The 13,842-nt window shown below is 37.1% G+C and overlaps 1 protein-coding gene across 1 annotated transcript in view; it reads left to right on the top strand.

Moving 5' to 3' along the window:
- The window catches only part of CPA6 (carboxypeptidase A6), a 78,640-nt gene extending 77,931 nt beyond the window's left edge, over positions 1-709 (top strand). Inside the window, exon 11 of the mRNA XM_057363882.1 lies at positions 323-709. Coding sequence (XP_057219865.1) covers positions 323-510 — 188 coding nt within the window. The 3' untranslated portion in view covers positions 511-709. The remainder of the gene's footprint in view (positions 1-322) is intronic.
- The last annotated feature ends 13,133 nt before the right edge of the window (positions 710-13,842 follow it).

The following is a 13,842-nucleotide window of genomic DNA, read 5'->3' as shown; positions in this document are numbered from 1 at the left end:
GCACTAACATGGGGGCAAGAACAGTTTGAGACTTTATTCTAGATATTCTCTTTTATTARAATTTTGCTTTACTCAAAAGAGTTACATTATTTTTTCCTATGAAAATGAAGGATCTAATCCATATTGTGCTGAGCACATTTCTTCAGGTGCTGGGTGCKCATCCTCTTTTCTGAAGGGTGTTCATGATCAGGGCAAGCAACAGCTGTAGTTGCAAGTGTACTCATTGAGTCCTGCAGACAAAATGCCACAAAAACCCTCTGGTGATTTCAGTATGAGCTGCATTTAAGATTTTTTAATGCTTTCTCTGAATTGCCTTTTTCAGATGTGAGTTCAGGCAGCTCTATGGATTGGGCCTACAAAAATGGCATCCCCTATGCATTTGCRTTCGAACTGCGTGACACTGGCCATTTTGGATTTTTACTTCCTGAGACACTGATCAAACCAACCTGCACAGAGACCATGCTTGCAGTTAAAAATATAACTCTTCACTTGCTRAAGAAATGTCATTGAGATTGATTCCTAGGAGCTGGAAGTGGACGTTTTATTCCCAGTGCTGACGCCACCCAGTTTTAAGTTTGGCCACTCGAAACTTCTAGAAGCTAATGGGAAATATGGTATTGTTTCTGCCAAATTTACTTGGTGGAAAATGGAAAAAAAAATTATATTTGCTCTTCTAAAGCCCACTAAGCTGATATACTAACTTAGTTACCAGTTTGGTGCAAAACAATTTCTTCTTTTTGCAATAAAACCTCAGTGAGGCAGGTCCTAAAATAAGGTGCCACTTCCAGGCAGTTCCTGGCCTTACTCCTTTACCTAATATGAAGACATCCCATGRGGTTTCTCGAACCAAGGGATAAAGTTTACATTCATGTGAATATACCCTRTGACCCAACACAGGTCTCTATCTACAGCAATAAATGCCTTATAGTGGTAGCTGGCTGCACTGCAAGTAGCAGTGTGGTTTCCTTCTGCGTGTACACATACATACACACATGCATACATGCACTTTTGTGACTTTTTTTCATATTATGCAATAATTTGTACCAAGGTTTCCTTTAACCATTCAGAGAAATCTACTTTCAAATGTATATAATTGGAGTGGACTCAAAATGAACATATTGTTTTTGAAAATGTAACTTTCCTAGTGATGTTTAAGGATTATAATGTAATATTATTGAGACAGACAATACTCTGCTTTATGGACAAAGCAACTTGCCATGACTTAGAACTTGAAGCTGGCAGTGACTGCCCATTTACACCAGCAAAGGATTTAGCCTTAAACTGTAATTAACTGATGTTTTATTTATCATTATATAAAACATTATATATTCTTCAGTGAGTTCTGTAGCTCTTTGGCTATGTGGCTCTTCTTCTTGGAAGTCGTAATTTTTTTGCATRTTTTAAAGGAATTAATAAATTTTAATAGATTCTTAAGTGAGCCAGAGGTGGAGGTAGAAGCCTTACAGCTGAAATAAAGTGAACAAGCACCATGTTTGAAAGAATAATGAAAGCACAGAGAAGATAACAACATGTTGAGGGTTTTCTAGTACTTTTAAATTACTATTTTTTTTATCTTATTGTATCTGCAGAAGCATATATTTTACTTTATGAATTTTGAGTTTACTCTTATGCCATTACATGTTAACTAAAACATATTTGTTAATAAAATTGTCAAAGGATTTTGAAGTATTCTTCATATTTCACTTAAGTGTCAAAACTTTAGTTCAAGGATGTAATGATTTTACCARTCTGTAAGATTGGTATCCTTACTGGATGAGGAATTTTAAAAAACCTACATCTTCTCTAAATGAGCACCTGAACTTAGCAAATGGRCAATCTTTATAAGTCTTGTAAGGGAAGCACTGTATTTAATTAAGATGTCATTGTTTTCAGGACTGCAAAAGGCAATCAATGAGCAAAGATGATGGAAGTRCATTCTATTTGTCTAATATTTTGTWAATAAATGCATTTATTTTACACCGAGRTTCTGAAGGTTTGTTYAGATTTGTTTAGTTCATTTCGTTTGAGTAATGCAAGTTTCTGTTCTGGTTTATTAAAGTCCAGGGGACAGAAGCTCTCACAATAGTAACTTCCAATTACTTATGAACACAACCATGAAATACTTYAAAGACAGCAAGAACTGTCTTTTGCTGTGCACAGATTCCTGACCAATKACCTTGATAGTGGTATGAATTATTAGCACCAATTGTTAGGAGTTTTTTTGAATTGAGGTGACAAGATTGTACTACAAGGACTTAAGAGACTGAAGTGAAGAACAAAATGAAAGGGATGTCTAATCAGCATGAGGCAAATTTACCTCTGAATTGCTACAGTACAAGCATGGACCAGGAGAAACCAGATTCTGATGTGGTGGTTTGATTTCTGATTGCAGATCAATAGTTCATCACATGAAATATTTCACCTTAATCTTCATACCATTACACCTCCAATGGTAATGAAAAGTAATTGAATTCTTGGGGCAAGAAAGGGAAACAAATATCGTCTTTTACCTACATTGTAGACCTAATTGACCTTGAATACAAAAAACTGCAGTATTCTTAGATTTATCTAAGAAGCTTTGACATTTAGAGGTACTAGATACCAAAACCTTTCCATTAATAAAGCMACACACTAGTATATGGATGGACTCTGCTTGAATACTATGTATGATGTGCAACTGAGAACTCTGAGCTGAACTCTGAGCTGAGTTTTGAAGACATGTGCAGGGTAACTTAATGCTCCYTAACTGAATACAAGTGTAAACAGTCTCTGAGCCCTTTATTTTCATGGTCATTAAAGCTGGTGGAAAGACAGTCACTAGGGAAGAACAAACACTGTTTCCTGAATTAAAATTTTGTAAGATAATTCTTCWGAAAAAAAGTGATTGTAAATGGAGTAGTTTATCCTAAGGAAAGGACTAAYGGCAATCAGCTATTTCAATATGGAATCATATAGCCTTTGTGACTTACAAATGTTACTTCTCAAGAACAGCTTTTTTATCTCTATAATTGTTTACTTCTCTTCCCTTTGTACTTTTCAGCAGTTTTTATTGACTACAGGACAACAGAATTGAAAGCTGGTTTTGAGAAAAGTAAATTTATTTCATGATCATAGGTACAGTTTATCATTCAACACAATAAAAAGTACATGCTCAGCAAAACACAGTTTATTTACCCAGCAGTCAAAATCATATACATAGCAATTAAGTGAAATCCAGAAATTACACTTCCACTGATTATTGATATAACACTTATATAACTTGGAAAAAAAAATCTGTTCTTTTTTTTAATAGCCTAATTTTTATAAACAAACCTGTGAGATTTATTAATAGAAAGGAAACAGGTCCATGCCTCTTCAAGTCACCCCTCCTTAAAACAAGTATCACAAATTAAAKCATCATTCATAAATTGACTTCAACAAATTTTAAAAAGCACATTTAGAATTCAAAAAAGGTATTGAGTTTTGTTGCAAACCTGGAAGAGCACTGCTGTAAAAAACAGAATAAGACAACAGAAATTTAAATAATTTACAGAACCACTTTTTAAATAGAAACCCAGTGACATTAGGTATACTTCTTAAAAAACATTTTTAAATGCTCACAACACAAAACAATTTATAAATTCGTTGGAAATCTGAAAGTCTTCTGCTCACAGAAAACATAGATCATTTGCCATGTGCCTAATACATGCCCAAATCTCATACTCATTCAGGATAAAAAATTCAGGTCCTCACAGCTGTAATTGCCTTGTCCTTCACTGTGTAGGAGGGAAGCTGGATGTGGAGAGAGCTGGGTGTAGGAGGGAAGCTGGGTGTGTGTCTGAGTGACTGCATGGACAGACTTTCCAGCCCTATCACAACACCAAGTTGGGGGTACTGATGCTGTTGGTGGGTCTGTCTTGGAGGAAGTGGAACAACTCCGAAGTGGTTTTCACACTCCTTGGCTGAACGTGCCTGTCACCCCAAGCATGATGTGCTGGTTGAGCAGCTTGTCAGAAAYTCACAGCCCTAGGCTGCTCCTGGTGTCAAAAGGGCCTGCCTTAACAACAAGGTCCTCTGTTAACATCTGCAAGTTTGGGAACTGGCAGTGAGCTGACACATGGTTCTCCTTAGAAAATGATGTTTGGGGCAAGGACATTGCGAATTGGGAAATCTTTAGCCTTGAATGCTTGTCCTTGCCTGACAGRCAGGAGCAGTCAAGCAGAAAGTCTCAGTTCTCTCCACTTGTAAGATGGAAGTCCTTTCAAGCCCTCTTGTGAGAGACCACATCAAGCATAGCAGGGCTTGCCCTTGGATTCAGTCATCAGGGAATGCACTCATAAATAATAGATTCAAATGTTAATTTAAAAAAATCTGCCATTGTCCCCAGCCATGCAGAAAGCATACTTTGCCTGTGACAAGGAAAATCCATCCATTGCCATAAAAATGTGGGGGTAATATATTCCATCAGTCCTGCCTGCTCTGAGAGTCTAGCCACATTAGCACTGCTTGGCCTTTTTGAAAAAGACATGTGGCAGAATAGGCATAACAATGAAATATTTCAAACTACCGCCAGGTGTGTAGGAGCATATACTTTATATAAAATAATAKATAACAGCTTCTGAAATAAGTATTGTGCTATGACTGGGAGCAGGTGTTTTAGTCTTTTGTGCTGACTATGATGTGCCGACTATTTCTCTGCATAGGATGGATCAATGCTGGGAATTAATGCAATTAATGGAACTATTTTTTCCAATTCTGAGCAGAATATCAAGTTAGGCCTGAAAAAATATACACACAAAAGACTCTAATAAAATTAGATTTTAAAAAGAGAATTTTCAATTTTCTTGAAAATAATGCAGCTGTCAAAATCACCAGCCATAATTTTCAGGTAGCTTATTGTTTYCAGCATGTCAAAACTGAAAAAACCCAGCCTTGAAAGCTGAGCAGAGATGACTGATCTACTCACTGTTTCATTTCCCTTGTTTCATTTCGCTTTGTTTCTAGATTGAGAAAATCTGTTGATTGGGCTGAATTGATRGAGTGCAGTCAAAAAGCTGAGTGTAAAGGATTTTTCTGTGTCTAATGAGCTGGAAATAGCTACTTGCAAAAAAAAAGTAGCTTCGTCTATTTTAAGTTCTTTATACAGACTAATTGCTTTACACTGTTTGAATTATCACATTCACAGAAATGGTTTGGAAAGCTGTATTGTTGTTTCATTGTGAAACAGCCAGTTTTCTAAGGGTTAAAATCGTGAAATGCCTACTAGTGTAGGAGAACCAAAGCTGCTTTTTGGCCGTGATAGCACAGAATCTGTACTTGAGCCTTCTCTAAAGGGACAAATTTGCTCCATCATGCTGCATGCACCTCCATTTTAAAAAAGAAGTGAGTACTGTCTGTTGTTGAYGACTTGAGGCTATAAAAGAGCCTAACTTTTGGTACTAAATTTAAAAGATGAACCTGTTAACATGTGTGAACTTCCCCACATACCTACGCAGAGCCATTCACACACAAACACTGTGTCTGGCTGCACAATGTGTCCTGTGTGCCGGTTTATGTAATGGTGTAGCTGCAGTTCTTGGCAACTGCAGGGCTGCTGATGGCAGGCAGCATGTGTTCAGCATCTCTCCTCTGCCTGCTGTAAGCACACGCAAGTTCAGCTCGTCTGGCCAGTTCCCTAAAAGCCCTCTGACACCATTTCACTGTGCAACACAGGAAGTTCTCACTGCTGCAGCGTGTCTCTGTGGGTTACCTGTCACAACTGTTGACACACCACCTACRAGCTCCCTTCAAGGGCCAAGCCCTTTGTGTGCTGCACCCTACAGAGCTCAGAGGTCGRGTTTTGCTGTTATGAATATTAGAGCAGAGGCTGTGAGAGGGTGTTGTGCCCCCTACTCCCAGTGTGGATTGCATCTCAGGAAGTTTCATTACCTTGTGCATTATGAAGAAGGTCTTATACCAGTGGCCAGAGTGAACCAAGGGATTGTGCCTGGAAAGTCTGGAAGCATTAAAGGGAACACTGGAGAGCCTACAGGCCCATACCAACTGCCACCAGGATTTTTGGGACTGCTTCAGCCCATGAACAATTCTTCTATATATTAACCATTTGCAGGAATCCATTTTTAAAATAGTAATTTTAGACAAAAAAAACCCTCATCTTACACATGTTAAAGTTTTTCTTTAGAAGTTTTTGTATTTATTTTAGTGAGGTTTTTCTTCCAAAAAATGAAGCCTCTTCTGAGAAGCTGAGGAAGAAACAATGTGAGGTTGCTGTCATGCTGAAKGCTGTTTAGGGAGCCAGTGGAATGCAATCCACTACCTGTCAAATAGACACTTATCAACACTACAGATAATAAGTGAAACCTTCAGCAGGGGTCTCAGCAGAGACCTCACTGCAAACATGTCTAAAGCCTGGGATATTCCTCAAATAGCAGTTTTGATGCAGACTGGCTAATGAATGTCGGGAAGATCTTCTACAACACTCTCCTCTTCAACTGAGAGTAGGAGCATCATGTTTTCACAGCTGTCAGGACTGCACTTTTCAAAAAAACATAAGTCTGTGTCAGAGTTTTAACAGAGAAAGAAAGGTCCCCATTCATTTCACGCTCCTCTGCACAGCACCGGGGCAGAGCTCCTCTGCTGCTGTGCCTGGCTGCAGACCCACTGGCACCCAGCCCATCAGAAACAGCGTTTCTTGAATTTGATGGAATCACTGTCTTGTTTTTCTTTTGCCTTTATAAAAAGGAGTAAACAACCCATCGGTGCTAAAGCCTGAATATGCACAAGGATAACTCTCCTGTTTAGGTGTCTGTTGAAGGTCACACAACAAGCTGATTTCTTAAAAATTCCTTTTTGGATTCAGCAATTTCCATTCTGTTGAAAACGAACAGTTCATATGTACACGGGGAAAAATAATCCCAGAAGACAAATAATTAATRGAAAGTTTTATCCAAAACCATACCAAGTACAGTATGTATAATCTTTGTAGTCTAATTCTCAATGCACAGAGCAAAGACGGAACATTTAGAGTATGTTTTCCATTCTGACTTGTGTCAGGACTAAAAATAAGGGCAAAGGACAGARATCTATAACATGAAATAGAGGAAAAGTCCAAATTAAGTGGCAAGACTGACCCAAGAGCAGCAGAGATTAACTAGTATGAAAAGGTATTTTTATTTTTAACCAGGAATAAAATTACCGAAACACCAATACCTTGAAAAGATAAAAGAAAATAATGTTGAATWATGTTGATGTTTGAGAAACCCAGAGGTGCTTGGGTCAGATGACACACTGGGAGAGTGAACTGCTATCAGTGACTAAACAAACAGGTGGAAGAACAAAACTTAGAAAAAAATTTGGCAAACAAGCAAAGACTAATCATTTCAGATTGAATGACACTCTGTGAGGAGTATAAAAATAACTTCTTCCTGAATAAGTAAAGTAAACATACTGTGGGGGTTATTTCTAAAAGTAACAAGCAGAGAAGATGAGTCGGACACTAAAATGAAGAGAATCACTTCTTTGTTCATCTGATGGTGTCAAAGCCCATAATCATGTTTCTTTAACCAAAAAAAAAAAAAAAATTACCTGCCTTTGGACTACACCCATGAGGACAAAGTAAATAAATATTCAGGGATTGAGTCACATAATTAATTTTTGGTGTATGTAGATGTTAGAAAGAKATAAAAGGTATATATCTAGTAATGCTTACTACTTTCCCTGGCAATACCAGTGTATTACACTCCATGCAAGTTTGCACATTACCTCTCCAGTTGTACATGTAGATAGAGCCTAACACAGCAAAGTCAAATCGGTAGCTGCTGTGTAAAGAAGCAGAACAGTGCATTTCATAGAGAAACAGCAGAAGTTGTCTGCATTACATTTGGGGTTTATTTCTACAAGAGAACATGCATAAGCGTAAAAAGAACCATGTAGCTCCTATAAGATAATGGGAACTAAAAGGTTAAGAGTAGCTTCCGTTATGGAAAGCCTCACTTGTCATAAARTTCATCAAAATAYTGATYCYACTCCACAGTAGAAATGCATTTCTYCTTCCACTTTTCATTAAATACCCACAATGCCACACAACAATGATTTYTATCAATTCTCCTGCATTTCAATGCACTTTCATAAGTACAAAGCTTTTCAAGAACAGATTGATACCATGGCTGAAAAGGATAAAGTTACAGCACAACCAATATACAGTATGAAATTAAAGACATAATAAAATCCAAGCAAAAAGCAGCACTAGAACCCAGGAGCTGAGACTTACACAGGAATATTTCCAAGGAAGCCTTTCTTAGGCTTCCCTAAMTCATGACAATGTGTATCTATTTAAATCACACTTCATGCTCAGATTCACTGGAGTATAGAAGTCAAGGCTCCAAAGAAAGTGAAAATTATTGGATATGTATCATTTTACCKGCCATTCAGTGTGGGAAATTATTTAACACAGCCAGAGTCAAGTCTATTAATCTAGTATATACACCTATTTTAAAAAGGAATAAATAAATAATAATCTTTAAAGTCTCCAAATTTGTTATACAAAATAGCATTGCTTATCAATGCTCACACACTTCATTTACGAATTTCTCTGTATTTCAGCTTAGTGTTCCCTGGCAATTACATCCCCTAGCATGMAAAGGATCCAAGCCTTTAACAGCCCAACCACTTTATTTCAGCATATTGACAAAAACTGGCAATAATCCTTCAGCCAAACGTTTTACTTCAGATTTCTGAGATACCCCAGTAAATCCAGCCATTCTTAAATGTCTGGTAAAAAAAACCTTGTACTTCCTGCTGGGGTACAGTAATGCAGGATACTAAGGAGCAAAGAGGTGTTAGAGTTATCAGCTTACCAATGCTGCCGTTCACCTTCTGTCTTTCTGTATTCWTTCCCTGGGATGGCAGGCCTCAGCTTTCACCTGTCTGGGAGAAAAATTTCATGGTCTTTTTGCTCTGAAGGTGGGATTTAACTCATCTGACTTCAACTGTGTCAAAGCTATTCATCTAAACCCAACTGACTTGATTCCCTCTGTAGTTAGTAGAGAAAAAAAAAGGCTGTAGAGGATGACAGGTCACATCTACCTTACACTCCGTGCCATCAGTGCTGCGTAAGTTACTCATTAGATGTCAGTCTTYTTGCATAGCAAGAGTCATTCTATGATTCTCCAAAATAAATGTTATTTATTTCAGCCATAAATATTTGTTTTATAGAAAATAATGTACACATAATCAGCAAACTGTCTATATGTATTTCTGTCACATAACTTCAACTCTAATTCAGGCAAACCTAATTTATTCAGCCACCACAAGTGAAGCCTGGCATCTTTCAGGTGCTGTGGACCATGAATGCTTCTCCTTTTCTGTCTCTCATGTCTCTTTTAATCCCACCTGCTGTTTTTGTTACTCTATATTCACATTTCATTTCTTGCCCTTATATTTTGCTGGAGAAGGAGACAAAAARAGAGCCCCCATCAATAAAAATTAGCCATCTAACACTAATCTAACAAGTTAGCTGCTTGGTGAATTATTAYTCTTTTTTTCCTGGACAGATTTTTTAGAAGTTAAACCAATGCTACTATACAGAATACAGAAAATATCAAAGACACACAGTATAACAGTACATGAATAATCAAGCAATGCAGAGTATTCAGATTCTATCATAGGGCAGTTCCAAATCTGTCACTGAAAATAGCAAATTCCAGGGTTGTTAAGACCTTGTGGATTTTACCCCAGCAGYTGCCTGGCTGTCAGCTGCATGCTGAATACATAGGAATCACCCCTGTAAACAGTCAGTCTCCTCTGTAAATTATCTCTTTTTCTTGTTTCTAGCAGGAGTTACATGATATATAAAGGCTACTGAGTTTAAAGTGAAAATGTTATCTTATATTTATGTGAATGTGTAAGAACTCCATACTTGRTGCAAATGCTCAGTAATAGAGACTGGTAAACAAGTATTCAAAGTAAGCTTTAACTTCTTCAGCTTCCCACTGCAGAAACCTATCTTTTTCTTGCAAAAGTCAATACCTTAATTAGAAAGAAAACTCACTCTGAGTTTTTTATKAGCCAGAAAGATAAAATGTAGTCAGAAGTTCATGGTTAAACATTTATCAGAATTGTATTCGTGAAATAAACACTTTCTAGCAAACTATGGAGTAAAAACAACCTCATAATTTATGCACAGAACTACTGGTTACAAATTTCTGTGTTCTGTGTTTTTTTTAATTAATGTATTTGCAATTATTGCAAATATATTTAGGTTTGCAAATACACCAGAATGTTTTAATATTATATTTCAGTCTGACCACATGTGCACATATATGCAAAGCTTGCCTTTAAGGCATTGCTGTTACCTCTCAGATTTTTAAACCAGAGCACAGCTTCCAAAGAGAGCTCACACCTATTTCAAAGGACATAATATCATTCTTATACAGTAAGCTGTGAATTTAAAGCCAATTTGCATTTTAATCTTCTACCTTTGAYACAGCACTACAGTAAAAAGTGAAAATGTGAACTTAAACCTCTGCAAACTTGAGGAAAATTCTAACCRAGTCTCATATTATGTGACATGAATGCCTCTAATTACTATTATAAAGAGAAGCATGATTGTGTWTACCTTTCTTTACATATTTCTCCAYGAACCATTATGCTTTAGGATTAAGGAAGCTATCTTGAAGGTACCACACATACTGGTGCACCAAAAAAGACAGAAATTTCAGGCGCCCATGCTGAATATTCTGGTTTCTAAGTATCCACACCTGAACTGACCTCATGCATGTGTAAGAGCTCATTGACAGCATGCTTCATGTAAAAAAAATGTGCCATATTGCATCCTTCTTAGATCTATGTTCATGCCACTGATGCGCATTCACATACTACATATTATTTCTGTTCTAGAACAGTGAGCAAAAGCGAAGCAATGTGCTGACAGTAGTTTTAATCAGGAAAACTTAAGGAAGAAGAAACTAATGAATAGAAGTGATTTGTCAGGWGAGCATTTTAAGGATGACACCTGCAGCAATCCAGGGGAGCGAGCCACATCCCATGTAGACCAAGTAGACCAACTCAAGTTCCACTGCTTTAACCTGCTATTAAATTAATGTAGCTAAGCTTTTGTTGCAAAATATCTAGTCCCAGAGCTAGCCAAGGAAGTAAGTTTGGACCGGGTATGTGTAAAACACCATAAAGATTATCGTTAGTGTTGGTTTGTATTGTTATGAATTTATTATAAGGGTCCTGGAAAATTATCTGCTGCATGTCTCACAAACTACAACAAATGAGATTTGTAGCAGCCTAACAATATTTGTTTGACYTTTTTAGCTGCAAACAATTATAAACTGAACTTCAACAGTATCAGTGGCACAGAAAAATTCTCTTATAGCCACTGTGCCTACTTCTGTATGGGAAGACTTAAAATCATAAAACAGAAAAACAGCACACAATAAAAATCTCCAGGTATCAAAATTTCGCACTCAGGTCTGCCTGGATCAAAACCCAGACAGCAGCAGCTTTTGATGTCATGAAAAACCATCCATCATACATGCWGTGAACCAGTCAGTTCAGTTTTTCATGATCCAGATTGCACATCAGCTGTGACACTTGACTTGAAACTAGAAGCATATTGAAAGCTAATCAAAATTGTTGCAGGTTTTTCAAAATGTCTTGTAAGAATATTTTACCGAATACACATCTAGTAAACAGTTAGCTAACTGGCGTATTAAAATGAATCACTGCGGTGCTTCTTTAATGTCTTTCTTTTAGGCAAAAGTATCCATAACTCCCATTCAATTTAMTCTTTCAAATTATTCATATTAAAAATCTTTCATTCATGTCTTGAAGCCCATAGTTTATAAAGTATATGCTCAAACYTCAGTTATTGCATTTTTGACAGAAAATGATGCACCACAATTGCTGGAGGAAACAATCAGGCAGATTCAAAGATCATTTCATGGCATTTAAAAGTGGTTATTGCTTCAGTCTCATTGTTTTGCACCTWAATTCATGTGACTTTTACAACCTCTCAAAGTGTTTCAACACGGATATTAAAATACTTGGAAACCACCCTTGTTATTCATTTGACTTACCCTGCCCATAGATTAAAGGGATACTTTTCTMCAGCTGAATTCCCTTCAACCCTTCTCAGTCAATTTTCATTTTCAACTGTTCTTTTGTTATTAGCAGCTTATTGAAAGAGATCTGCATAAACCTTTGAAAACGCTCAGGTTCTAAAGTGCTATACTGAATTCTCCTCAGATCAAGGGGAAAAGAGTCATTCAGCATATAAAAATTGGTTYAGACTAATGCTTCATGCACCCAATATCTAGGCTATTTAATTGCTAATCTGTAGGACAACTCAGCATGCATTACACTGATCATGTCACATCAGTCACAAAGCCCTGCAGGAGACTGAAGCTAGGGTATAAAGGTGAAAGTTATAATTTCATTTTTTTAGCAAATTTATTACTTTTCTCATTTATCAGAAGATTCCCTTTTTTTGAACTGGCACTAGAGATTAAGGATGTGGGATAAGTTCTMTACTATAGCAGTCCTTCCTATTACAGGGGTTTGGGGAGGTAACTAAACAATCAGGCTCACCCACAGAGTAATCCAGGAAATCCATAATGATAGTGACAGCACCTCCCAGGAAAAAAGGACAATCATGTTGTGGCTACCTCTTCTTCAATAGTTTCTCCTTGGAATTTAATAGTYGTTCCTTAGCAATTTCATCTCCTGGATTTGGCTGGGAGAAGCAATAAATCAGTGGATCTTGTTGCTAGCTTTGCCATGCATTCTCCAAATGTCTTCTTTTGCAGTGCAAAGGCTCTCGGGAGATTTCCATAGCTTTATATTCTTGGCATTTAGGGACAGAAATATTTACCATCATGAAGGACTCACTATACTGGCTTTACATAGGTTCCTGTGTCAGGGTGAAGATGTTCTCTTCATTATTATGTTCCCCAAAAACCCCATTCTTCTTCAACAGAGTGTCTCAGAAAATCTCCTGTTTAGACAGTTAGGGCTGGTACATCCATAATCAGGCACTCAAGAGTGAAAAATTACTWAAAAAAAACTCTTTTAAAAACCCTSCATGACCAATTTTTTAAAAATGCATTTCCTTCTGTCTTTAAGATGGATACTCACATTCCTTCTTCATTCACAGTGTATGGGAACAGTATGCTGAGATGTCATGGAAGCTGGGAACTGAATTATTKATCTGTTAGCAGGAGCAATATGCAGAAGAAAGAACAAGTGGAAAACTCCTACAGGTAGGCTAGAGGGAAATACTTTCCCATAGAAAAAGGAATCATATTCCATCAAATGCACTGATACAACTTCCAGCACATAAATTCAAGCTATAGCCAGGAGCATTTGATATCCTCTCACGGTTTGCAGCCACAATTCAAAACTTTATTGTACCAACCACAAGAGGTGGGATTTTTTCTTCACTGTTCTCCATCATTTTTGCTACTGTCATAAACTGACAAATAGCATGCTTTGCTAGGAGTATGTTTCCTCACTTAACTGTAGCATCAGGAATGTATTTCAACACAGCAAGAGTCTGTACGTTTTAGCTTTAAGGTATGAATTTGTCACCTTGAAAGAATCTCCTCACAGTGATGGATATTTATTTCCTTACTGGTCACTCCAGGATGTTATACAAATATTGTATATATACAGATATTGCTTTTGTACAAATATTTGGAGCAAACCTACATACTGGTGCATATTCTCTCTGCCAACAAACATTTGCTTTTTTCTCATTCAGTGCAACAGTGGATATACTGCAACCTGTTAGAATCCTCATGCTATGAACAAACTGACCAATTCAGCTCCAGAATTTATGAAAAAAAAAAAAAAAAAAAA

This window comes from Malurus melanocephalus, unplaced genomic scaffold (assembly GCF_030028575.1).
Source record: "Malurus melanocephalus ecotype Western Australia unplaced genomic scaffold, MMel_1.1 scaffold_32, whole genome shotgun sequence".
NCBI lineage: Eukaryota > Metazoa > Chordata > Aves > Passeriformes > Maluridae > Malurus > Malurus melanocephalus.
The sequence above is the reverse complement of the archived record's forward strand: the minus strand, read 5'-3'. Positions and strand labels throughout refer to the sequence as shown.